Source organism: Eretmochelys imbricata, chromosome 18, assembly GCF_965152235.1.
Source record: "Eretmochelys imbricata isolate rEreImb1 chromosome 18, rEreImb1.hap1, whole genome shotgun sequence".
Classification (NCBI taxonomy): domain Eukaryota; kingdom Metazoa; phylum Chordata; order Testudines; family Cheloniidae; genus Eretmochelys; species Eretmochelys imbricata.
Window position 1 is genome coordinate 20503239 of NC_135589.1, and position 26760 is coordinate 20529998.

Consider the following 26760-nt stretch of genomic DNA (forward strand, 5'->3'; position numbering starts at 1 on the left):
AAGGAGATTTAAAGCCAACAGGCTGCCCATGTCTCTGATCAGTGCTGGAATATGTGTCTCAATGGAAAGGCATATACAGGGGAGACTACTGAAGTGTATCTTGCTGTCTTAGACTAATTTCCTGTGAACTGCAGCTTGAATAGGAAAGGTCAGGGAACTCTACTCTTGGAGCTCCCTGGGACTGTACATTACGTATTTGGGGTTCAACTAATTGAAGGTCCAGGGCTCCCTGTAAAGAGTCTGGGTGGTATCCAAATCCCAACCCCACCCCATTCAAGGCAGAAAGATTTGAGCTCATGCCTCTTCTAAACAATCCTGACAAGAATAATTCACTCCATCTGAGCACAACCCCAATTCCGATCCTCCAGGCAGGCCCTGCTGGTAGATCTTATCTAAGATGTGCATTAACGCTTTCCCAGGCACGAGGTGCATGCATGCAGCCTGGCCTGACACAACTAAGCAAAGGGGAGAGACTGATGCAGTTATTTCAGGGATTTAGTACAAGCCTGGTGCATTAGCCAAAGTTATGCAGATTCTGTTCTCTTTCCCCCACTCAAGGCTGTTTGCAAACAAAATGGTGGTAGGCCTTTGTTCTCTTCATGTCATTTTCATCAGCATATCCCTCTCTTCTTCCCCCGGGAGGCAGGGTTCCCTCAGGCACATGCTGCCTTTCCTAACTTCTGCTTCCTTCCCTCATTCCCCACTGGACCACAGCCCATGCAATGGAGCCTTTCGACAGGATGCTTGTAAGAGCAAAGATGCTGAGTCAACCCAGATCTGTGCTGTGGAAGGTCACACAAGGGAGAGGAAAAGCATTTGAGCAACGCTGTCAGCAGTATCTATTGCTCTGGATGGACTGGCCCAAGATGCATCTGTGGAAGAGACAGGCCAGCCCCCACATCGAACAGTCAGAGAAGCCACATTAGATAGCACAAACTGTAAACTAAAGCAGCACTGAGTATTTTATTTACCAAGGGGTCTGTTTGGTTTTTTTAAGTCACTGGTAAAGAATGAAACCTGATCTGCAGCCTTGGGGGCAGCAGGGCAACACAGAATGGGGCACTGGGTCAGGGCAGGTGCTCTGGAGACTTCAGGGTAACGACAGGATGAGACAAGGGAGCACTTTGGGTTTGATATTCATTGTACTCATTTCTCAACTTCCCCTGCTGCTGCTACCCACAATTCCATGTACTGCCCTGAAATAGCTTCTGCATCTGCTCACTGGTGTCACTGATCCCTAGGCCATTCTTACGTAGGGCTCAGAATCCTGATTATTGTGGGGCTATCCAGGAGTTTTGGAGGGTAAAAGCTGTTTAATAGGCTGGAAGCTCTCAGAGTGCTTTTCAGCCATGGATCTCCAAGCAACTCATTCACAGGACTGCTTATCAGAGGAGAGTGATTCATCCCAGCTGGGCTGTCTGGCAATCCCTACAGTGACGGTAAACACCTGTGGGGTAGGTCTAATTTGGCAGCCGTTGCCTCCTCTCCTGTTTACAATGGCATTGCTTAACTTTTCATGAGAGGAGAGATCTTGGCTTTCAAAATAACTTTTCACCAGCTATCTCATGAGCAAAATACATTCCTGACCTGATCATCTGACCAGAATGAAAGAAGCAAGCACAATTAAACCTGTCAGCCAGAAGAAAGCAACAGAGCAGAAAGACTACAAACCCTGAGATTTCTCCTCTGGCAATAGCCTTCACTAACTTGAGTTAATGCTGGCTTCATTTGCCTTAAAATGTGGTGCTGCTAGATGGGAGCAGCCTCTTTCCAAACACACCGTCTGACGCAGTTACTGTGGCCCTGAGTCGATGGTTGTCCAAAGTGCTAACCCGGAGGGGCAGGAGCCTAGCGTCCTCTGAGCCCAGGAAGCAACAGTGCCAACTTCCCCACACTGCACAGCTGACACCCATCAGTCAGGGGTACTTTTAGGTCTAAGCAGAGAGTTCAGCCTCGACGGCAATCCTGTGCTCCCTCCAACAGACCACAAAGAAGGAAGCTAATGGGTGCTGGATGCAATGATAGTTTTGTGATGTGATCACCTGTCCCTCCAGCAACTGGGCTCAGACCCACCCAATTAATTTCACGCAGGCTACCACGTAGTGGTAACTTTGGTTGCTGTTGACCTGGCTGAGATTTGAACCAAGCAATCTTGAGAAAAAAGTTATCAGGAGTGATTGCATTTTAAAACACTGTATGAGAGCACACAATCTTTGGCGTTGGAGATCATTGTTAGAATTGATGTGTGGCAAATTGAGCCAGTTTCTGATCTTACACCTACATAAACCCAGAGTAATTCCACTCCAGTATCTAGCTAAGGTATTTTATGTGCTGACCCCTGTTGTATCTCATGCCTGACAGTAATAATGTGTGGAAGCAATTGTGAAATACAGTTATTACATAGCACACTCAGGTCCATCTGACATAACTTGTGCCAGTTTCAGGCATATTGCTAGGGGCTGAAGCAGTTTTGCAGAGGAGGGAATATCACAGGCCAAGGTTCTGATGCAACCGTAACACCTACCTGCTGGTACAGCACTTGCAGCTGTATCTTGATAACTGGTCCATTACATATTTAGTCCTTTCCCCAAATATAAAAGTGGCATGTTCCCAAGGAACAAGATGTACTGCTCAGGAGCTTTATTGCTTAAAAGTATAAGTCAGCAGTTTGGCCAAACTGGACTCTACCCTCATCCCACTTCCACCACAGCTTCTGAATGCTACAGGCTTGTAGTTCTTGTTTGTTTTAAAAGGACACTTGTCAACCTGTTTTCTTGGTCCAGAAACTTGCTGTAACCTTTTAGGAAGCACGTTTCCTACGTGTCAAACATCGATTTAAACAAAGAAAAAAAAAATCCCATCTGTGCACCATTAAGTAAATGTTGCTAATAACAATGGCTTCTATTGCGTGACAGGCTCATTCTTGGTAATGTCCCACTGTCCTGCTGAAAGATCATCTTCCACCTTGATTTCCACTTACAGCAAGACATCTCCATCTAGATGGATCTTTCTAGTGCACCAATAACTATCGCATGTTGATCCCAGTTCTGGAGCCCACTATGATCCTAGGTTATGTATTTCACTGTGTATACATTGGGCCCGCTCCTCAGCTGGTACAGATCAGAATAACTTTACTGATGTGAACAAAGCAATGCTGATTTACACCACACGAAGATAATTTTTTATTGCTCCCAAACCCTCCAGGTTGTGCTGAGGGGAATTATTTGTAATAAAATAACTGATAACTGAGTCTGCCTCAGCTTCTCTGGGTGACCGGTCTGCAAGGAAATGGTGAACTGTGGTACGTTTCGTATTTGAAATTACTTATAAACTTTTGGGACTGAACATTAGTGAACAGGTCCAGGTAGCTGTTTGCCAACTGGCACTGAGCTGGGGTAGTCACAGGGTGTTGATTCTGTTCCCTGATTGGATAATTTATTTAACCAACATCACTATGTTGCTAGCACCTTGGAGTGGGAAATTCACCAGTGGAAAATCTGCAGGCTGGTCCCTCTCCCTGTCCAGAGCATGAGCCTAGGGCCTATCTAAGGTTCCAGGGCACTGGGCTGGAGTATTTTTGCACTGGGTATGTAGCGGATTCCCAGCAAAGCTGCTGCACCGCTGCACGATCAGGATGGTGGTGTTCTGCTCCAGTGTGGGGCTCCCCAGGGCAAAGCAGCTCTGGTTGATCTGCAGGAGCCACTCCCAGATGTACCACATGCTGTCAGGGTCCAGCTGGGGGCTGGGCAGATCCGGCTGCCCTGGGACAGCCCTGCTTGGCTCCTTCCCTGTCCAGCAGTGCCCCTGCTCTTCCTTCGGGCAAGGCTCCACTGGCTCAACCCCCGCATGCCCAGGGCCCCTCCCCTGGCTGGCTGCCCCCACTCCCTGCCGAGTCCTTCAGGGGAGCCTCTGCCTTGGAGCACCAGCGCCAGCCGGCTCTGGGAGTCCCCGCTGCTTAGCAGGGACCCTCCTCCTCTGCTCCTGGGCCAGCCTGCCAGGACAATCATGCTTTCACTTACCGGCTGCTCCCATGGCGGAGCCGCTCCCAGCTGAATGGGGATGGGGGGCGGGGAAGGCCAGAGTTTATAGTAGGGGTGCTGAAAGCGAGCTAATGAAACTGTAAACCATGTGTGTTCAAAAGCAAAATTCCTGCTCACAGCACAGCTCTGGAATTCTCAACAATTGCGAAATAATGCTCGGCTCATTCTGACAGCACCAGCCAACTTTTCACAGCGTAACCCGGGATGCTGCAGCACCTGCCCGGCCCTAGTTCCCGCACCCATTTGCTCTGCTCCTTCACTCAGCTCCCAGACATGAGGGAACATCTGCCATGGTCTTACAGGAAACCATGCACCCAGCTGCAGTTAGTCTAGGCTGTGAGGGGCCATAAGGGTCATCCCTCAGGGCACAGAAAGCAAACAGCAGGAATCCTGGCTCACTTTACAAGTGACCTGCACAAGCTTGTTTTCCAAGCAGTAACATAGCCCTGCAGCAGTGCTTAATTTGTGCCCTGACACCTCTGGGCGTGGCCGTTCATATTGCCATCAGTTATGAAAGTAAAAAGATTGTTTGAGCCCTAGCACCTCCTTTGTTACCTATTAAGTAGTGCCCTCCAGGGTCTGCAAGCTCCCCTGGAGCAGGCCCTGAGTGGCTGCCAGGCTCAGCCTGACTCAGCTTACAAGCGAGGGAGAGAGGAATGAGGGGTGGTCAGACTGCACTGGCTTGGTCATTACTACTTCAGTTTAGGCATGAAAAGGGCTTTGAGCAGTAGGAAAGTGCATGATCCATTTACTGTTTTAAAAGATAGTATTTTGCAGAGAAGGGCAGGGTGGAACACCAAACTATCTTCCCTAGAAGGACACAACATCCCACATTCCCTATCAAACTAGGCACTTGCCCAGTCCCGGCAACAGCTTCTGGAGGGTGGAGGTTAGAGCCCTGCATGGATACAAAATTTGTATCTGCATCCAATCCACAAGCTGCAGAAATGACCCACGGATATCCACATCAATGGATTTAACGTGGGTAGGCACAGATTTGCAGGGCTTTAGATATAAAATTTGGATCCACATCCACCTGTGATCTACGGGTATCTGGAGACTTGCAGGGCTCCAGTAGAGGTGCTTCTCCAGTAAGGAAAAGGCACCAGAACTTGCCTGTATGCACCTCTCTTCTCCCTTCCCTCCCACCCCAGCAATACTTGCAGCTGTGGAAGTGGACATTTCTGAACTGCAGAAAGTGTTTCCGTAAGAACAGGACAGGTTAAAGTAGGGCTCGAGTATGACACAATAGCTCCTCAAATACAAGCACAATACAGATAACAGTGTATCACTAGCCTTAATGGAGAGAAAGCAGGTTTAGTAGTATGGCTGTTCTCTTAAGTTGGACTGTGATTGGAGAGAGTACTGAGGTCCCTGAACTCCATGTTCAAGAACTAGTAATGGAGAAAACTCTACTGTAAATATGCAGAGTTTTGTAAAGGACTGCCCTATCCTAGCACGTATTTAATAGCACACTGCAGGAGTTCCTTCATGCTCTCGCAGGAACACTCGAAGCTATGTCAGATAACGTAGACCACTTCTTTGCAAAGCTTCTAGTGTAGTTTCATGGGGTGTATACACGTAAAGAAAAAAACCTCATAAGTAAACTGAAGGCAAGTTCGAACTGCTCTCAAAACAACACAGAAACCCTTATTTAACTAGAGGCTGGCTTACTGGAAGTATCTCCGCGATCCAGCTGTTTAGTACACAGGTGTACCTCTGGCAGGTTACAGGACTTTAAACACAGAAACACTAAGGACAACACTGACCGTGATTAGAGACACCATCACTTCAGTTTTCCCATCCATTATGAAGATCTCAGCAAAATTCAGTGTGTTTTATAGAACAGTGAGTAGTTCAACTACGTAGACAGAGCCTGTCTCCATGAGAAAACACAGTTTACATGTCATCCAACAGCATGGAACTATTAGCATGTCTGCCGTTACCGAGTTAGTAGCTGGGATGTAAGACCATCCCACACACAAAGAGTGCAAGGAAGTTCTTCGTTTCTCCATTGAAGTTACCTGGCTACTTCAAAAAAGCTTTTCGTTATTTCACCCAGTGCATTCCATCGATACTGAGTGTGCTCATGAGACATTCCACCCCCTGAGTCACCCTTGGGAAGCAGCTCTCTCTGTGCTGCAGGGTTAACGGAGAGTTTGCACAGCACAAGGGGGAACATCAATGCTTTTGCAAACAACAGACCTCAAATGCAGGCGTGTAGTATAAACTCTGAGCAAACTCAATAGGCAGCTAATGTAATGGTTTGGGACGGTTCAATGGTGGCTAATACTTCAGTGTGAATGGATTATAGCTTCAAAATGCAGCATGACAGATAAACACCTCCTGAAGTGGCTTGCTGGTGCTTTGGTGAGCAAGAGAAGCAGTATCACACCTATAGCAATATGGTGGTGTAACTATCACATGAAAGGTTCACAACTGAAATTTTAAAAAATGTTTGGCTGCACTTAGACTGACGAGTTTAAAAAAACCACAAGAGGTTACGGGGTTTGCAGTGATTCAGGTTTAGTCCCATATGAACACATTACAAAGCAGAGTTGCATCAAGAAAAATAAGACCCAAATCATGATAATCAGCAATAGCTTTAACTCTCCACATCATCTTTTTATGGTATATTAGACAGCCAATGTCTTTAGTACCAGTAGATGGGATATATCCTTGTTGGTTAGTTTTTGTGTTATCTATTAATTTACTCATTAAGTCACAAAATAGGTTTCCACATTAATTCACATGAACAAAACAAAAAACAGGCTTATAAAAAGATTGATTTTTGGGGAGCGGGCAATTTCATAAACTGGTATTTTGTTTCAAAGCATCTTAGAACAGCTCAATGTTATTTCAACTTCCAAGGTCACCATATCTATAAATTACAACTAGATGGGATAAGAATAATCCTGAGCACAAAATATGTGAAATACTTAGATCCCAAGTTTAGCATTTAAAGACTGATTCACATCTCTAACCAGTTATAACATTGGGACTTTATTACTAAGACAGGAAAGAATGTAGTATTCCTTGCCATAGTAGGATCAAATTATCAGAGTTATGCACCCAAAAGGAGGGCACTTTACATGTTTCTTAAAGACAGAGGAGTCTAAATAATTTAATTTTACCATATACAAACTCTGTATTTGTAAAATACGCAAAAAAATTCAAAATCAAAGCATTTTACAAGAACCTTGATGGCTGTTAACGAATTACAGTTAAAAGAGATGAGACCAGAATTAGGTCAGTTTTAGATGGATACAGTACTTTTAAGTTCCCATCCATGTCCACAACGCGAACCTGCTCCACTGTTAATGGAGAATTCTCTTGCTCTGCATTTTGGCTGGGATTTGAATTCACTGGTTCAGAAATCATGTCCGATTCAGCATCAGACACAGATTCTTCCTCCTTATTCTCTAAAGTGAATTTGTTGAGTTCTGCCATTTTCTGATTAGGAAACAAAAAGGAATCAAAGATATCAATGTACATGGTGAACGCAGTGGATGGGCTATGAATTGCTTAAAGAGTTTCCAGTAAGAAGGCCTGAGCTTTACATACTACTGAGGGACTGATATCATAAATGGAAGCTTTCAGTAATCATTTAAGCATTTTTTTAAAAAGAAACTTACAGCTCAATATACAGGTTAGTGAATTCTATCTGAAAACCTTATTTTCTTCTGCTATTCTTGTCCTCCAATTCTAGAGGAGCAGGTTTACAAATCAGGTTTTGCAGCCCAGCACTTCGATTCTAAATGAAAAGAACCTGCTCCAGTGTCACTACTGAGGACTCTGCTTTCAACATATTTTAAATTGTCCTCATTCCTGCCCTATATCAACTATCCAAGTGTCACTGAACTTGGACTTCAGAACATGCTAATGACAGTTCATTAATGAAGTGTAGGAGAGGAACTAGGGGGTAAAGCATCCATCAGACACCCTGGACTGTGGGACCTGCACATGAACAAAACTGCAACTTGTCACAACAAAGTGTCAAAGAGGTCGAAGTGGGGAATCTCCCAGTCTTGAAAAATTAGGATGACTATATCTGGCCAGAGAGACCATTTGTGATGACTGGTGAAAGATCTGTTCAATCTGCCAGCCTATTCTGGAGACCTGGATGGTGGGAGGCTTGGAAGTGAATTGTGTTGGCAATACAAAACTCCCAAAGCAGTATTGCTTCTTGGCACAGAAGAGTCAACCCGGCCCATCCTTGTCTGTTCACGTAGAACATCACGGCTGTGTTGTCCGTGAGAACTAATAAACGTGGTTTTTTCCCCATACATATGGGTTTATGGAAGATAGAGCTTGTCAGCCTAACTTCACTTTTTTTTGGATGAGGTTACAAGTTTGGTTGATCAAGGTAATGTGTTGATGTGATATAATTAGACCTTTGTGAGGCGTCTGACTTGGTACCGCATGTTTTGATTAAAAAATTAGAAGGATATAAAATGACCATAGCACACATTAAATGGATTAAAAACAAGGCTAACTGATAAATCTCAAAATGTAACTGTAAACAGGAATAATCATCGAGTGGGTCTGTTTCCAGGAGGGTATCGCAGCGATCAGTTCTTGGCCTTAAGCTATTCAACATTTTTATCAATGACCTGGAAGAAACTGTAAAATCCGCACTGATAACATTTGCAGAAGACACAAAATTTGGGGGAGTGGTAAACAAAGAAGAGGACAGGTCACTGATTCAGAGTGATCTGGATTGCCTGGTAAACTGGGCATAAGCAAGCACGATGCATTTTGACAGAGCTAACTGTAAATGTATTCATCTACAAAATCAATGTAGGCCAAACTTGTAGAATGCAAAACTATATTCTGGGAAGCAGCAACTCCGAAAAAGATTTGGGGGTCATGGTGGATAATCAGCTGAACATGAGCTTCCAGTCTAATTCTGTGGTCAAAAGAGCAAATGCAATCCTGGGATGCATAAAGGGAATCTCGAGTAGGAATAAAGAGTTATTTTACCTCTCTACTTGGCAGTGGTGCGACCACTGCAGGAATACTGTGTTCAGTTCTAGTGAGGGTTCAGAGGGCCACAAGAACGATTAAAGGATCAGAAAACATGTGTTATAGTGACAGACTCAAAGAGCTCAATCTGTTTCTCTTAACAAAGAGATTGGGGGGGGGGGAGCTAATTACAGCTTAAATACCTAAATGAGAACAAATATTTAACAATGGGCTCTTCAACCTAGCAGAAAAAGGTGTAATACGATCCAATAGCTGGAAGTTGAAGCTAGACCCATTCAGACTGGAAATAAGGTGTACATTTTTAACAGTGAGAGTAATTAACCACTGGGACAGCTTACCAAGGGTTGTGGTAAATTCTCCATCACTGAATTTTAAAATCCAGATTGGATGTTTTTCTAAAAAGCTCTACTCTATGGATTATTTTGGGGGAAGTTCTCTGGCCCGTGTTATACAGGAGGTCAGATTAGATGACCACAATGGCTCCTTCTAGCCTTGGAGCCTAGGAATCTATACAGAGATGGGCATGTCCAGTAGGCAGTAATGCATCTGAAATCCATTGACGCTTCCTGATTAAGTGGCATAGTCACAGGCAATAAAGTTACCAATAAATGTTCATAGTAACATGCAATAAGAGACAAAATTATAAACAATAAAGGGAGAAATTAAGCTCCATGTACCTCTCTATTCCAACTTGGTTCTCTTATTCAGGGAACACACAAAGAACAAGCTATAGATTTAGCTTATTGGAATACTTACTAGAATGAGGGTGTCCATGACGTCTTTGCATATCTGGAGGCTGGTGCCGCTCGTCACTTCCAGAAATAGATCACAAGTGTTTTTTCTAATCTAAAAAGTATTCCAGAGGGACTCAGAAAAGGGAAGGCTGAATTGTAATACAATGAAATAGAAACTAGTGTGCACAGCTCCATAATCACACTGGTGCATTTGTTTCTCAAAGAATATTTCAGCTATTATTTGAAAAGCATCCAATGCATAAGTAACGACATGTGAATCCTGCTAACTTCATGAAGGAAGAACTGTAGGTTTGCACGTCTCCGGCCAAAACATCGTACCTTTGGAACGGCTTGCCACAGAGTACGGTTTCTCAGCCTGTGGGTCGCCATCCAAATATCAGGTGGCCAGGATTTGTCAAAGGCTATGTCTGCACTATGAGCCAAGGGCATGATGCCCTTGTTTGTGAACACATACTTGTGCTAGCTGTACACATCCCCCGACAGCACGGGGAGTGACAGCGGCCGCACGGCTCAGCCATGCGGACTACGTACCTACTGGGTTCAGCATGGCTTAGCTGGGGCTCTGCTGCCACTGCCTGTGCGATGATGGCTACACTCTTATTTCTACTCAGCTAGTTCGATGACACCTAGTGCAAGTCTATGTACACGACCCGGGGAAAACACACCCCTAGCTCATGGTGTAGATGTAGCCAAACAGTCGAGTGGGAGGCCTGGGAGGGGAGGGGAAGGGTGGCCAAATCCTGCCCTTGGGGAGATGGGAGGCCCTGGGTGGGACAGGAAAGGGAGGCTGCAGAGCCTCCCCCCCACAGCAGTGACGCCTACAACTCCAGTCCTGCAGGGCTGGCTGGGCTCACATTACTACCTGCTGCGTGGGGGAGTCACAGCACCACTCAGGTTTGGCTCAGCCACTCCTCCATCATGACGACAGGCTGCCAGCCAGGCCAAATGTGAGTGAGTAACCCTACGACCCCAGAGGTTACCACACCCAGAGTGAGGAGCCAAGCCCAGCCAGCCCCACAGGACAGGCACCACTGCTATGGTATGCAGAGTGTTCTTTTTCAGTACTTAGTACAGTAACGTGCATTATATAATCTAGGTAAAAAAAATATTTAGTAAGGCAGATTTTTCTTCTCTGCAGGAAAGCTATGCACTGGGTTGCTACAGGCCATCAAGGTTAACAAATGGCTCCTGAGCCCAGAAAGGTTAAGCAGCACTGCTAAATAGCTGAATGTAATTTTGACATTCAGCATTAAAAATGCATAGTTTGACTTCAAATTCATTTTAAAAAATCTAGTGCTTTTAATGTATAAACTTTAGATCTTAAAAGTTCAGATTCTAAACTCACTCATAAATTTCAATGGAGACTTGAACATATGGTAAGATCAGGAGCATTTATTCCACAACACCTGAGTATCTCCTGACAAGGAGAGGATTGAAGTGATTTAGTTTTGAAGCCTGGCCCACTTCCACTATCGTTGAGACTTGGATATAAGTGGATTGAAACTTTTGTACCTTTGTTCTCTCACTGTTAGTGATTGGTGGGAAAGAAATCACAACACCCTCAGCATCTACTAGACAAGGATAGTTCTCTTTCCCATCCAGTAATTGAAGGTACCTGTCAAGGGAAAAAAAAAGTGACGATAACGGAAAGAGATCAGGCAACAATAAATAAGACAGTTAGAAGCGTGGGAAAATGGAGGTTATGTGTTTCTGATCCAACACACAGAAAAACGTAACTACGGCATCATGACAACAACTGCATGGCCTGCACTAAATGTGAGTAATGAAGCAATAATCATGAAGCACTTTAAAGTTAAAGTAATATTCCGATTGCCAAAGTGAGCAAACACGTTCTTAATGCTTTTACTGCACCCGGTGCTCAAAATATAGCAACATTTTAGAGCTTGTTTTACTGATGCTACAAGCTCATATGCTTAAATTTAAGTCTCATTACCTGTCTCCACCACTTACAAAAATATGCAATCCCCACTTTGTTTACCTGGTTGGTTTCCCCAAAACATGCATGATGATGGACATGTGAGATAATCCCAAAACAAACGGGATGGGAAGGGTGATGTGTCGTTTTCCTTCAAATTAGATGTAGTCACTTAAAGGTTTCAGCTCCTTACAAGCTGTTCCATTGACAGAATTTTGGACATTTCACATAAGCAAACTTATTGTGCTTACGTTTATATTCAGCTCCCCTCCAATTTCCCTCCTCTCAAACATCTGCTGTCTTTCGGCACAATTTATATTGTAGTAATGGTGACAACTTCCAAATTAACTCTTGGTATAATTGGAGGCCCAACAACATGTCACTCAACCACACTGTACTCAGTACTGTTCTTTGTAAATTTCCCCCCAACCCTTCTTCCGCCCCCTCCCCTCCTCTAGATTTTCAGGAGCTCATGTTAAATGCATATGCACCCTGTTACCATTAGATGTTGCCTTTCATAACTAAGCACAAAGGGCAAATCTGCAGTTACGATACTGTTGCTTTTCATGTGATCTTAAATTGGCCAAAATGTGTCTGATCAATTTGAAAAAAGCTGTGCATTAATACACTGACTTGTGCAGTCCAGAAACATTCTGACGCTTCTTCTGTTTTCTTTGTTCCTCAGCCTCTAACTGCAACTGACGGACAAGATCCTTTGCCTTGATCTCCTTCCGACCCAGTGGCATTACCTGTATCAGAGAGAAAGCAAATACTTAAAGCTAAGAGTCATTCAATTGACGTCAGGACTATCTGAGCTAGTTCATAAGAGCTAAAGCAATAAAAAATGGGGAGATAACACTTAACTGAAAGTTCTGCATAACTTTAATTCTTTTGCTTGGAACATAGACAATGGGGGATTTTATGAAACATTTGTGACACTTCATTCTTTAAAAACATCCTAGATATTCAGGCATGTTTAAACTCCCTGCCCAGACTCTTGTTTGTGTTATCACACCAAAGGGACATTCCTATTAATTATGGTATGTTCTTGAGTTTTGAACACCATGTTTATTTTAGAATTGAGTGAACAGGAGACATTCAAGAATAAAAAGCTTACCCCAAGATACATATCTTAGAACCATGGCTCACCCAAAGACTTTCCAGTGCTCTGGACTATTTTAGAAGAAAAAACTGAATAGTTTTAGTATTAACTCTTATGCCCTAGAGGCCTAATTTGTGATGTGTATATCTCAGATTTTACATTACTATAGATTAAGCTCTACAGCTCTTTATTCTGCAGAGTTTAGAAAACTCCCCTGCCCCAATTAGTGCTGCTGAAATCTCTTCTAGTTGTTCTAAGTTTTATGAAGGGTGGTTGGTGCTACATGCTCAAGCAGTGATTATGGTTCCTCACTATTTGATCAACTCTGCAATCCGCGTTCTCATTGGTGCTACAAACAGACTGGAGCAAAGCAAGACTCGGAGGGAACAGCAGGATGGAAAACAGGGGTAGAAAAATAATCATTTAAAAAAACAAAAACCTTTTTTTTATTTAACTTTACGCGTTGCTAGTTCTTTGCCTTCTTTAGTCTTTGTTTTGTACTTCTCTTTAGTTTATTAATTGCTTGCAGAACTTCAGATTTTACATAGAGATTTCTTTCCAAGAACCATCACACTTAAAATGCTCATCTGTGCAGAAAAACAAGTCCAGAACCTCCTAACATCCACAAACTCAAACAGAAAATGGCTACGCAAATAGCCATTGCTATATTTACAACCAACACCTTCCGATAGATTGTACTTCCACAAGTCAAGAAAGCTGAAATGCTTCAAACAGGCTATACTCCTACATCAGGGTTCAGTTTGAAGTCAATGGGACTTGCATTCCCAAGTCACTTTGGTGATTCTGAAAATTCCACCCAGAGGTACTTACACAGGGGCTTTGGAGCCTAACTTTAGGCTCCTATATTTTAGCTTGTACATATAAAATTCACAATCATTTTGGTATTGTATTGAAAATCTAAACTTCTTGTGGTTAGCATTGAAGCAAGCCGTTTAAAATGACAAAGATGATTATTCTACTCAGAGAAAAATATTTAACAATACAATTTTAGCCCCAGATTCTGCAAACACTTGATTTTAAGCACACTGAAATCAATGGGACTATTAGTGAGTGAAGTTACGTACCCACTTGTGTGTTTGCAGGATCAAGACCTTAGTTCTCAATGTTTTATTTTGCCTATAGCAGTTACATAAAACTGAAAGAAGATACTGAACCATCCTCATTTATAATCCAGCACAACTGTTTTTCAATCTAAAATTGCAATGGACAAAATCTAAAATTCATTTTACAAAGCCTCAACGTGATTTAAAACAGTTATTTGTATTTGTTTTAGATCAAGTAATTTAAATTATGACAATGATTTAGATGCCTTTATTTTAATCACTCCATCCTGGAAATACTCCTGAACAGCTGGGGAGGAGAGGGTATGGAGCGCAGCTGTGTCAAACTGGAGCACACACACTATGGTTTATTTCTAATGAGCAAATAACCCCCGCTTCACCACTCTGCCTCCCCCCACCACCTTTAAAAAAAATAAAAAAAAAGCCAGTCAACTGCTCTCCTATTGTATTAATGGAATTAGGAGGACACTTTTTTAGGTGCATCTCAACGGCTATTCCCATAGCTTGGTCAGCAATTCGTGGTAACTGCAGAAAAAATATAGCATTGTCTCATACTGTGAAGAACTACCCCACAATTTGGATTCTGGTCCCTTTAGAATCATGATGCTGTGGGCAACTGAATTTGAAGATCCAACAAAATCTTTCACCTGTGATCCAAGGAAATAATTGGACCAAAGTCTCCAGAAGTGAAAGAAGTGTGCATTAGCCTACTGTATTTTGTGACTATTCATGCACAATAACTTGTAGTAAACATGTCTGTCTAACTAGAAAGCAAGCAGAGTCAGGTAGTCAGATGTCCACATTCTAGTATTTGCACCTGCAATTAATGCCACAAGAGAGGCAATTTTTCAACATCAGGTGGTGAACATGAAGTTCAGGATTTATTTGTGATCCCTTGGCCAAAGTCCACACCTGCAACATTTTTTCTAATTTCAATTATATATGAAAGACTTGGCTCCTGGATTCTACTGCTGGCTGGTAGTGTTTGCTAGGAGTTAAATATATCCTGTGGAGTGGGTTCTCAGAAAGCCTTGTTTGATCAGGGATTACTTTGTGGGCTGCATGGTTTAAATCAGAGATGCTTTGCCATCTGGAATATTAAAAGTAAACAAAGAACCAAAGATTAGTAACATTTCATCAGGAAGTACAGTTAAAAGTGTTTTTGCCTTGGGCAACAGGTAGGTAAGTTTACTACAGTCTGTCAGTTCCTTTGTAGCAAGAGACAAGTACTGGGCTTGTTCCAAGTAATTTCTAGCTTCACATGGCCTCAGTCCATAAGAGGGCAACTGTTGGAGGACTGAACCTCATCAGTATATGATTAAATGCTTTAGACAAAATGCATTAACTACTAACATTTGCCTGCACTCCTATAGAGCTTGAGAAATGAACAGAAATGCCTTGATTGCATTATTAGTGATGAAAACTAAGGCAGTCTGCATCTAAGGCCTGGTCTACACTATGAGTTTATGTCAGATTTAGCAGCATTAAATCCGAATTAACCCTGCACCCATCTACACAACGAAGCCATTTTTTCGACATAAAGGGCTCTTAAAACCAATTTTTGTACTCCTCCCCAAGGAGGGGATTAGCGCTGAAATTGACATCGCCGTTTCGAATTAGGGTTAGTGTGGACGCAATTTGAAGGTATTGGCCTCTGGGAGCTATCCCACAGTGCACCATTGTGACCACTCTGGACAGCACTCTCAACTCAGATGTACTGGCCAGGTGTACAGGAAAAGCCCCAGGAACTTTTGAATCTCATTTCCTGTTTGGCCAGGCGAGCTCATCAGCACAGGTGACCATGCAGTCCCAGAATCGAAAAAGAGCTCCAGCATGGACTGAACAGGAGGTACTGGATCTAACTGCTGTATCGGGAGAGGAATCCGTGCTAACAGAACTACGTTCCAAAAGACGAAATGCCAAAACATTTCAAAAAATCTCAGAGGCCATGAGGGACAGAGGCTACATCAGGGACGCAACACAGTGCCGCGTGAAACTTAAGGAGCTCAGACAAGCGTACCAGAAAACCAAAGAATCAAACAGACGCTCCGGAACAGAGCCCCAGACATGCCACTTCTATGCTGAGCTGCATGCAATTCTAGGGGGGGCCGCCACCACTACCCCACCCCTGTCCATGGACTCCGAGGATGGGATACTCTCCACCATGGCTGAGGATTTTGCAGATGGGGAAGATGAGAAGGATGATGAGCTTGAGGAGAGCACACAGCACACCATTTTCCCTGACAGCCAGGATCTTTTTATCACCCTGACTGAAATACCCTCCCAACCCAATGAAGCTGGAGAAGGGACCTCTGGTGAGTGTACCTTTTAAAATACAATACAGGTTATAAAAGCAAGCTTTTTTTAATGATTAAGTAGCCATGAGGACTTGGGATGCATTCGTGGCCAGTACTGCTACTGGAAAAGTCTGTTAACGTGTCTGGGGATGGAGCGGAAATCTTCCGGGGACATCTCCATGAAGCTCTCCTGGAGGTACTCTAAAAGCCTTTGCAGAAGGTTTCTGGGGAGAGCAGCCTTATTCCATCCTCCATGGTAGGACACTTTACCATGCCATGCTAGTAGCAAGTAATCTGGTATCATTGCATGACAAAGCCTGGCAGCGTATGGTCCAGGTGTTTGCTGGCATTCAAGCAACATCCGTTCTTTATCTCTGTGTTATCCTCAGGAGAGAGTGATATCGTTCATGCTAACCTGGTTGAAATGGGGGAGTTTGATTAAGGGGACATTCAGAGGTGCCTGTTCCTACTGGGCTGTTTGTCTGTGGCTAAAAAGAAATCCTCCCTGCAGTTAGCCACGCAGTGGGAAGGGGAGGCCTTTGGCGCTGAGCCGTTCGCTTTTGGCTAGCAGGGATCTTCCTTTCCCGGCCATCCCATGTTGATGAAACGTCCCTTGTGATCCATCAGTGCTTGGAGAACCATTGAAAAGTACCCCTTGCGGCCTATGTACTGGCTGCCCTGGTGGTCCGGACCCAAGATAGGGATATGCGTTCCGTCTATAGCCCCACCACAGTTAGGGAATCCCATTGCAGCAAAGCCATCCACTAGGACCTGCACATTTCCCAGGGTCACTACCCTTGACATCAGCAGATCACTGATTGCGTTGGCTACTTGCATCACAGCAACCCCCACAGTAGATTTGCCCACTCCAAATTGATTCCCGACCAACTGGTAGCTGTCTGGCGTTGCAAGCTTCCACAGGGCTATTGCCACTCGCTTGTGAACTGTGAGGGCTGCTCTCATCTTGGTATTCTTGTGCTTCAGGGCAGGGGAAAGCAAGTCACAAAGTTCCATGAAAGTGCCGTTACGCATGCAAAAGTTTCGGAGCCACTGGGAATCATCTCAGACCTGCAATACTCTGTGGTCCCACCACTCTGTGCTTGTTTCCCGGGCCCAGAATTGGCATTCCATGGCATGAGCCTGCCCCATTAAACACCATGATCTCCAAATTGTGGGGGAACGTGGTTTTAGAGAAAAGTGTGTTCAGGGCCTCATCACCGCACTGCCGTCGCCTCCTCGCCTGGTTTTTCAGGTGCTGGTTCTGCATACACTGCACGATAATGTGCAAGGTGTTTGCAATGGTCATAACTGCTGGGGTGAGCTGAACGGGCTCCATGCTTGCTATGCTATGGCGTCTGCTCCTGCTCAAGCAATCGAGGGAAAAGGGCGCGAAACGATTGTTTGCCGTTGCTCTGGCGGAGGGAGGGGAGACAGACAACATGGCTTACAGGATTGGCTTACAGAGAATTAAAATCAACAAAGGGGGTGGCTTTGCAAGAAACAAAATGGCCCCCTCAAGGACAGAACTCAAAACTGGGTTTAGCAGGCGGTTGATTTCACGGAGGGAGGGAGGAGAAAATGAGTACAAAACAAATCTGGTCTATTTCTTGTTTTGATCCACTTCATCTGTCTTTATACATCTTGCTGGCAGCAGACTGTGCAGTACGACCGCTGGCCATCGTCATCTCCTGGGTGCTCGGCAGAAGACTGCAGTATGACGGCTGGCCATCATCTTCTGCTGGCTGCAGGTTAAAAAAAGACAGTGCACTGCCAGTAGGACTGAATCGCCATGAGACGAAACTTAAAAGGGAAATGACCTGGCTGAGTCACTCCATGTTTGCCCAAGCGCCCCGACCTCATCGAGGTCAGTTAAAAGAGCACCCTGGACTACGTCGACGACGGCTACCAGTCATACTGCACTGTCTGCTGCCAAAAGGCAATGAACTGCTGCTGTGTAGCAATGCAGTACCACGTCTGCCAGCACCCAGGAGACGTACGGTGACAGTGAGCTGAGCGGGCTCCATGCTTGCCGTGGAACGGCGTCTGCACAGGTAACTCAAGAAAAAAGGTGCAAAAAGACTGTCTGCCCTTGCTTTCACGGAGGGAGGGAGGGAACGGGGGCCTGACGATATGCACCCAGAACCACCCACGACAATGTTTTAGCCCCATCAGGCACTGGGATTTCTACCCAGAATTCAAATGGGTGGTGGAGACTGCAGAAACTGTGGGATAGCCACCCACAGTGCAACGCTCCGGAAGTCTATGGTTGCCTTGGTACTGTGGACACACTCCGCCGACTACATGCACTTAGAGCATTGTGTGGGAACACACACAATCGACTGTATAAAAATGCTTTCTACAAAACCGACTTCTATAAATTCAACCTAATTTCGTACTGTAGACAAGGCGAAAGAGATCTAGCCAACCAAAGTGAGGTCATGGACCATGCTTCAGGACTCTATAGCTCCTGAACCTTAAGCACTCCTGCCTGGTTTGCAATCACAGCATCTAGAATTGAAAAAGCTTTAGTGCCACTGAAAATTTCTTCTGGCTCCCACTGTGCGGATGTGATGAGTTAAGAGACCTACTCTTCTCTTCATGACAACACGTTGCTAGTAGGCAATAACAAGAGATGCACAAACACTGACAGAATTGTGTGTTCAAAGAGTGCAGCTATTTCTGATAGAATATCCAAGTTTAATATTGAGTTATGTTTTACATAACCTTCTTTCCAATGTTCACCTGAATTTCCTGTCAGGAGGCTAGCTTGCCCATGATTAATAAGAAGGAACCAAGAACTGGAGAGACAGACAGACAATCTAGTTTTTAGCACTGCAAATGAACCGGAACACTCGAGTACACATCTCTGTTGGAACACAAATTGATGTGGACCAGACTGACTTCTACTCTAAGCATGCAGTGTTACTGTTTGAAATGGCTCATTACAAATGAATTACTGCAGGAGCACCCAGAGCTTAGTTTTACATCCAAACTCTGGAGAGAGCCTGCAGATTCACTAACTGGACACCATACCATCTTGGAGAAGAAACATTACTTTTAGCCCATGTAACAAAATACACGATATTCTGAGTGCTTTACAAGTGTAGGACCTCGAACATAAAATGGTTTTCTACTATTTGTTACTGTAGAAAAATTTATTTTGCCAGATTTATTCAGCCCTGAAACCTAATTTCTTTTGAACATGAATTACCCTCAGTGGTAAAAGCTGCCTTTGAAAAGACTGGCACAGATGACATCTAATTAATCTGAAAGCAACAAGCCCATTAACCATCACAAAGACTGGCATAATCATCTTGCTATTATCATACACTGAATGAGGATAACTACAGTACACAGCAGAAGCCATTCTTGGGCAATCCCTGGATAAACTGCAGACCTGGAAATGAAGTACATAGCCTTGCTGATTAGACTGTGTGCAGAATGAAGAAATGAACAATACAGAGTCGCTCTCAAAATCCACACTATTCAGACTTCACTGTTTAATTAGAACAATTAAGTTAGTGAGTTCACTGACTTCCTCTTACAATGGCAATTCAGGGTTTCCTGATCAGCATGTTAAAGTAACATTTTGTAACGTGGGTTTAAGTTTCATATCAAGTTTAGCTTAAGAGGTTGGTATACTAATGGGTTGTAAATGATTACATTATCTGGGAGTGTGGCAATAAAACTGCCAGAGAGAAAGAATTGGTGAACAGAGCCTGAATTTGGTTCAGCTGATCAGCTTATAGATTGCTGCCCATCACTCCCGGTACATTCACGTGAATGAACACCTGCTATGCTGCACAACACTCCAAGTATATCCTAACATTTTATGGACTTCCACTGAACATTAACTTAGCAACAGCTCAACACAAATGAGAGGACCAGCAGTGAAACTGTTAACAGGGAAACACCAAGACCTCTGTCATCCTAAGCAAAGTGCGTAACATGCAAGAAAAAACATTTTGGACTGCTTTACCTGTTTGAATTTTTAAGGTATTCAACTAGTACTAGGGGTTCTGTAACTATTAGTAAATCAGATACTTTGATAAACGTTCACATTCTGAAGGATATTTGAACAGTGAGGAGTTTTCTGAGCCTGATTTAGATAGGGGTTGGCACACTTTCTGAACTTAACCTCCTGGTTCCAGTTAAATTTTCTTATTTCTTTAGCGTGCAAAATAGCATCTTCCCATTTCTGTACCACTCCAAAATTTGATAAAGCAACAGGAAAAAGGTTATTTATCCTACCTTTAATTCATTAGGTGGCTGAGCATCATACAGCAGGGGCCCTTTGATCAGCTGCAGGTCATGGGTGGCAATGGTTGCTGCTGTTCGTTTCTCACAGATGTCGTCATGAAGTTTGATCTAACAAAATGTGCAGGAATATGAAGTTACCAGCCAATGTCCTTCAGCATTCCTATACCATTACCAACTTCAACCTTACTCTAAGTTGTCTTATTAAACTAGTCCCTTAGCGTCAAAACATTTTTGCCCCCCCCTCCATCAATTTTGTCTTTTTCCATTTGACAAGCCTTTGCTTCCCCCTCTGTTGGATCAGGCTGAAAGCAATAGTTCTCTTTACTTGTTCACAAAAGAGTAATTCACCACTGTCCACATGGCACTGGAAGGAATGCTTGTTAATTTGCTGATTATAATTACGCTCTGTAGCATTGGATTGAAATGGATAGATGTTGGTAAACTATTTCAACTGACATACTGAAATTGACGGGAAAAAAAACACTAACAGTCAACGGGAGCGCAGCCTCCCTGCCTTGCACCTACAAGGACTGGGTGTCACCATCCATGTGGCAGTGCAGGGAGCCCTCTGCAGCCCTCTGCCAGGCCCTGCTCTCACCAACTGGGAGTGCTGGGGATCCCTAATCTGCCATACCAGGACAAGAGCATTCCTTACCCCTTTTGCCTGCAGGGATTCAATGTCACCAGCCCAGAGAGCCCTCTGCAGCTCTGCCATCACAGCCCCACCCACTCACCAGCCAGGCATGTAGAAGCCATCCCTGTGCAGGAACTGTTCAGCAGCAACCTGGGGTCAGGGACTCTGCTCTGCCAGGCCAGGCCCACAGCCTTCCCAGCACCTTGTACCCTTGGTCCCTTCGGCCATACAGGGAGTCCCCTGTATTCCCCTACTGTCAGTGCTGCCCTAACCCCAAATCTAACCCCTGCTTAATTTCTAGCAACTGTAAAAATTAAGGATACATTTATACTGCAAAAAAGCCTCGCAGCAGCAAGCCTCAAAGCCCATGTCAATGACTTGGGCTCATTCTATAGGACTATAAATAGCAGTGTAGACATTCGGTTTGGGTTGGAGCCTGGGCTTTGACACCTGGTGAGTGGGGTGGATCTCAAAGACAGGGCTCCAGCCTGAGGAAGAACATTTACACTGCTATTTTTATCCCCATATGTGAGCCTGGGTGAACTCAGACATGCTGTTATGGGTGGGGTTTTTTGTATTTTTTTTTTTTTTACCCTTAAAAAACACACCAAACACACTGTTGAAATTAGAGAAAAAACATCAATTTCTGCCAAGCCTAATTATAATGCAGAAACAGAAGAGAGGAGTTCAGACTGTTTTGCTGGTTCCATAAAAATGGAGACTTAAAACAAAAACAAAACACAATTAGGGAGCAGATAAAATGCTTCTATTTAGACATTTAGCATATCAATTACACACAGAAGCAAGAGGAACTTCCCTCCAGCTTACAATGCTAAGGTAGGTCAAATTTTGCACCGCACCACTTGTTTTTCTTCCAGAATAATCTTCCCCATCCTCCACTCTCTCCTCCCCACCCCTAAATCCCATACTTATTTACTATACAAGTAAAGAAACTGAGTATTCAAAGGTGCTTATTATCACATATATGGCAAAGCTAGCAAACCCGTGAAAAGAAACTGATCCAATCTCAACAAGGTGTTTTGGGGAAAACACTCCACTGCAGCCTGCAACTTCAAATGCAATTGTTATGCATAATATTTTGAAAGATTGTGCATTTGTAAGCATCAATTACTGTATGGGACCAAAGTTGTGCTTTTTGGGTGATCTATCCCACTAATTCTCCGTTTTCCATTAGGAAATGTGTAGCACAGCCCAAGTCAACTAAGGTAGAAAAAACTACAGATGCACAAGGACCTGCACATTTGAGAAAAGCAATCATTTGCCCTCTAGTGGACAAGGTGACTAATGTACCAGTTAGGAAATTTTTTCAAACATACCACCTTCAAGTCTGAAAACTAGAGTACAAACATGTGCCATTAGTATGGCTTAATACAGTTTTAAAGCCACATATGGCATTTAAAACTAGACTGCACAAAGCACTGAAGAACAGTTGTAGGAAACTACCAGTCCAGCACCAGAGAAAGAAAACATTATAATCTAACTCAGTGATACTCAGACTGAAGCTCATAAGCTGCAAGTGGCTCTTTAGTGTGTATTCTGTGGTTATTTGCAGCACATATTAAAACACTGAGGGATTTAATTATTAATCAGTCTAAGTTCTTAACCAATAAGGATGCTTGCATTATGTTAACAACCAATTGTAGTTGATAAAATAATAATATAATCTATATATTAGATATTCTCACACCAATATATAAACTAAATATTTCCTGTCATACTATTGAAATATGACTATATAGTACTATAGTGAATGAAACAATGAATTCACACTACTGTGACTCTTTTGGGCAATGTTGATCATTGATTTGGCTCCTGAGCCACTGAGGTCTGACTATCACTGATGGAAACAATCTTTGCCGACTCTAATTTTAACATGGATTCACAGTTATCCTTCATTCCCAGAACATAATGTATATGGCAAAGCTACAAGGATCTTTTAAACTGGTAGAGGGAATCTGTGCGCTTATGTGGCACCCTCCACAATAGTATTTCAGCTTCCAACACCTTTTTAATAAAGAAAGCTTTGAAATTTGCAGTAGATCACGCAATTTAGTGCAAACTGGGGCAGAAATCTGATAGGAAAGCAAACTGTACATAAAGGAATAGATGCAAGTTGTTTTGTACTGTTATATTGCAATCTAAAGTCACCCAGAATTTAAAAACTGATCAGTTACTTCCTTGGTTGGGAAAAGCTCTCTCTCTCTCTCTCCCCCCCTCAAAAAACTAAACTTATGTTCTTACAGAGAAGCTGTCCTCGAGGTTTATGCCTACGTGCAATAGCTTCTTTAGTCACTCTGTTTTCTTTTTAATAGAGTCTATACCCAGGAACAGACTGTTCCTAACTCTGTTAATTTGGAATGGGAGTAAAATGATATCACTGAAAACGCATTCACAAAAGTTCTAGCCTAATCCTTCAATAATTACCTGTGCAGAAAGAAATCTCTTCAAGGCATTTCCTTGCTTCAAATTCATTCCCTTCACCACACAGCCAACAATGTATGGCCGAACTTCTTTTATATTTGGACTAACTTTAACTACCACTGGAGCTGGATTTTCTGCAATGTGCAGAATCTTGATCATCAGTTTATTCACCTCTTCCAGCTTGTCTTGTTCCCCATCTCCACTATCCTTTTTCTGGCGTTTATCCCTCTTTTTTTTTTTACTTTCCTCTTTATCAAAGTTGTCTGGCTTCCCTTTTCCTTTGCCACCTCCTCGGCCTCCAACCCGCAAGTACTCCAGGATGGATTTTGTCTGGCAGCTATTGACCATTTTCTCCAGCCGCTTGTCTTTCAGTTTGTTCCCTCTGAAGTTGACCTCCTTTAATTTAGGGCAGTCAGCAAGCTCAACAGGGATTTCTGATAACTCATTATTGGAAACATCCAGGATCTGAGGGAGGAAAAGCATTTACAAAGTTAGACTGGCTGCTTCTAAAAAGCTTGAGCCTCACTCACCCTTGGCATGCTGTTTGCTCAGAAGGCAGCTAGATGCCACAAGGTAAGGCATGGCATAAAATATCTACATGAAGAGATTCCATAACACCAGGTTGAAAATGCTTGAAATTTAAATCAGTTATTTTTTCCCCCCAAAAAAGAAAAGGTAATTTGTTTTAGCTAACACTAGAACCAGGATATGCCATTCTATCAATGCACTGTTACATAGTTCATGAACTCTGCCAGTTCCTCTATACAACACCCACTACTTTTAGAACTGGTAATGTAGCCGAATCCAACATATCAACCTTTTCCCATGAAGGTCTAATCACCACCCATGCTGATAACTCTCAAGTCATGCCATATTTGTGACTTTCTTAAAGCCCCAGTATCCAGAATCAATTAAGTGAGAATCTCATCTTCCATTAAAAAAGTTTCTAGACCTCTTGGTTGTGGAAAAAAGCTCGATAACCTGAACCAAATGAAACCTAAAGGCTCAGAAACTAGAAAGCAAATAAAATGAAGCCCAAATGGGTTGTCTGTTAAAATCACTTTTTTTAAAGTGCCTAACTTATGCTATTTGTACACTGGGGCTGGCAAAACAGCATCCCTCCCTTCCCACAGGGCTCCAGCATCACCCACATTCCAACCCACAGGAAACTACCTGCAATGTCCTGTGGGGTCCCAGCCCCTCAACCTCTTCTCCGCCCACCGTATGGGGGGCCCAACCTCACACCCCCAAGGGGTAGCCAGACTCTTTGCCCAGCCCCTTCTCCTCACCCTCCCCCCCTGACCTTGAGGGCCGGCAGGTTGGCGATGGTAGAGCCCAGCTCCTGCAGCCCGTTGTCGGCTGCCTCCAGCTGGCTGAGCAGCGGGAGGAGGCTGGAGGCGCCCGGGGGCAGGAGGCCGCCGGGCAGGGCGCTCAGGCGGTTCCCGGAGAGCAGCAGGGTCTGGAGCTGGGGGGCGGCCCGGGCCAAGCCCGGCCCCAGCTCCCGGAGCCGGTTCCCGGTGAGGTTCAAGCTCCGCAGCTGGGGGAAGGCGGGGGCCCCCCCCGGAGCGCAGGGCCCGGCCGGGCCCAGGGCTCCCCCCAGCGCCGCGGGCAGCGTCTCCAGCCCGTTGCCGGACAGGTCCAGCAGCCGCAGGGCCGGCAGGGGGCCTCCCAGCCCCGGGCCCTCCGGAGCGCCCAGCCCCGCCGGGCCCAGCCCGTTGCCGCGCAGCACCAGGGTGTGCAGGGCCGGCAGCGCCGCCGCCAGCCCCGGGCCCAGCTCCCGCAGCGCCCCGCAGCCGCTCAGCTCCAGCGCCTGCAGCAGCGGCAGGGCCAGGAGCCGCGGGGGCAGGCGGCCGCCCCCCGCCCGGATGCGGGCCTCCACCGCCGCGCCGGGGAGAACCAGCTCCCGGCGCCGCTCCCGCTCCGCGGCCTCCAGCTCCGGCCAAGCGGCCGGGTCCGCCATGCTGCCCGCCGACCCCGCACTTCCGGGTCACGGCACTGCTTCCGGGGGCGGCGCTGGCCTGGGCTTGGGCGTCTCACCATAGAGAGCGGCCCGGAGGGCGGGCGGGCGAGAGCGTGCCGCGCCATACCCGGCACTGCCATAGAGCGAGGGGCCGCCGGAGAGGCTAGAGCGTCCCGTTGCCATTTCAAAGGCCGGGCAGTGGGCCTGGCTGCCATAGAGAGCAGCCCAAAGGGAGGCTAGAGTGTCCCACCAGCCTTCCCCCTCAGTGCCGAGCTGCCTGGAGGCCGCTTGCAGGGTGGGGGGCCCCGGCTGAGGGTGTATCTGCGGGGCCGCCGCGGCAGCGGTGCCATGCTAGCACGGAGGGTCGCCGGTTCCGGTGGGGTGGCTCCCTGGGGGCTCCGTCCCGTGCCACAAGCTTTAAAACTAAGGTATCAATCTTTCACTCCTGGCGGGCCCAGGACAATCCTGGAGGGTTGGCAACCCCGTGTAACAGCGCCCCGGGCCCTGCGGCCGCGGGTCTCCGTCGGTGGCGAACCCACAGCCGCTCCCAGAGGCCGCGCAGGCGGCTGCCGGGCCCGCTGGGGGTGACACTGATCTAACCGCGTGGCGCAGACGGGCGCAGGCCTGAGCGCGGGAGCGAGGTCGATCTGTTTTTTCAGTGTAGACCTGGCCTAGCCCTGCGTGCAAAGCTGAGGGCAGATTTCAGGCTGTGGGTGATGCCTGGCTGCGCCGTTTTGTCACAGGGTGGCAGTGCTCAGAAGGGCCCGGTTTCTTCGCCTCAAAGGATGGGAAGTACCTTCTTTCACTGACGTAAATGGGGCTAAATTTCCATGAAATGAGTGTGGTTGAAGGACATTGGAAGAAGAGAGAGCGCTCGCTACCCCAGTCTAGGCAGGGAGACGTGGGGGGCGGGAATCATTCTCCTTTTCCCACCTCTATTCTCTCAAATGGGTAGCAAAGAAAAATTAAAAAAAAAAAATTATGGTGAACGACCGGTGGAAAGTCAATCACTCAAAAGTTAGGAAATGCCAGTAATGCCTATTCAGCCTTAATTCATCTCCTTTCTGCATATGAATTATGATACAGTCTTTAATTACATAAGCACATACTATTTTTTCCAAAGGAATTTGTCCCTTTAAGTCCACACACATATTTGACCTTAATTATACAACATGTAACCTTTAGATGTGAAATAAAATGTGTTAAAAATAAAATAGGAACCGTTTAATTTCCCAAATAATTTAGAAAATGGTTTTTGGTACTTTG

The 26760-nt window shown here is 45.1% G+C and overlaps 1 protein-coding gene across 1 annotated transcript; it reads right to left on the reverse strand.

Moving 5' to 3' along the window:
• Nucleotides 1–6541: 6541 nt before the first annotated feature.
• LRRC47 (leucine rich repeat containing 47) lies at nt 6542–25512 on the reverse strand. The gene is made up of 7 exons (XM_077837248.1): nt 24838–25512; nt 23538–23999; nt 20450–20566; nt 12351–12466; nt 11294–11396; nt 9783–9872; nt 6542–7493 (listed from the first exon to the last, which is right to left on the reverse strand). Exons 1-7 carry the CDS (start codon nt 25492–25494, stop codon nt 7251–7253), a joined length of 1788 nt encoding a protein of 595 aa, XP_077693374.1. The 5' UTR covers nt 25495–25512; the 3' UTR covers nt 6542–7250.
• Nucleotides 25513–26760: the final 1248 nt, after the last annotated feature.

What these genes read in the sequence shown, in the direction of transcription:
- LRRC47 (XM_077837248.1), bottom strand. Translation starts at nt 25,494, where the DNA reads ATGGCGGACCCGGCCGCTTGGCCGGAGCTGGAGGCCGCGGAGCGGGAG. An exon ending in AGCCACCTAATGAATTAAAG is followed by an intron (nt 12,467 to 20,449) that starts GTAGGATAAATA and finishes TCTCTGATACAG; the next exon opens with GTAATGCCACTGGGTCGGAA. An exon ending in TCATGGACACCCTCATTCTA is followed by an intron (nt 7,494 to 9,782) that starts GTAAGTATTCCA and finishes TTTCCTAATCAG; the next exon opens with AAAATGGCAGAACTCAACAA.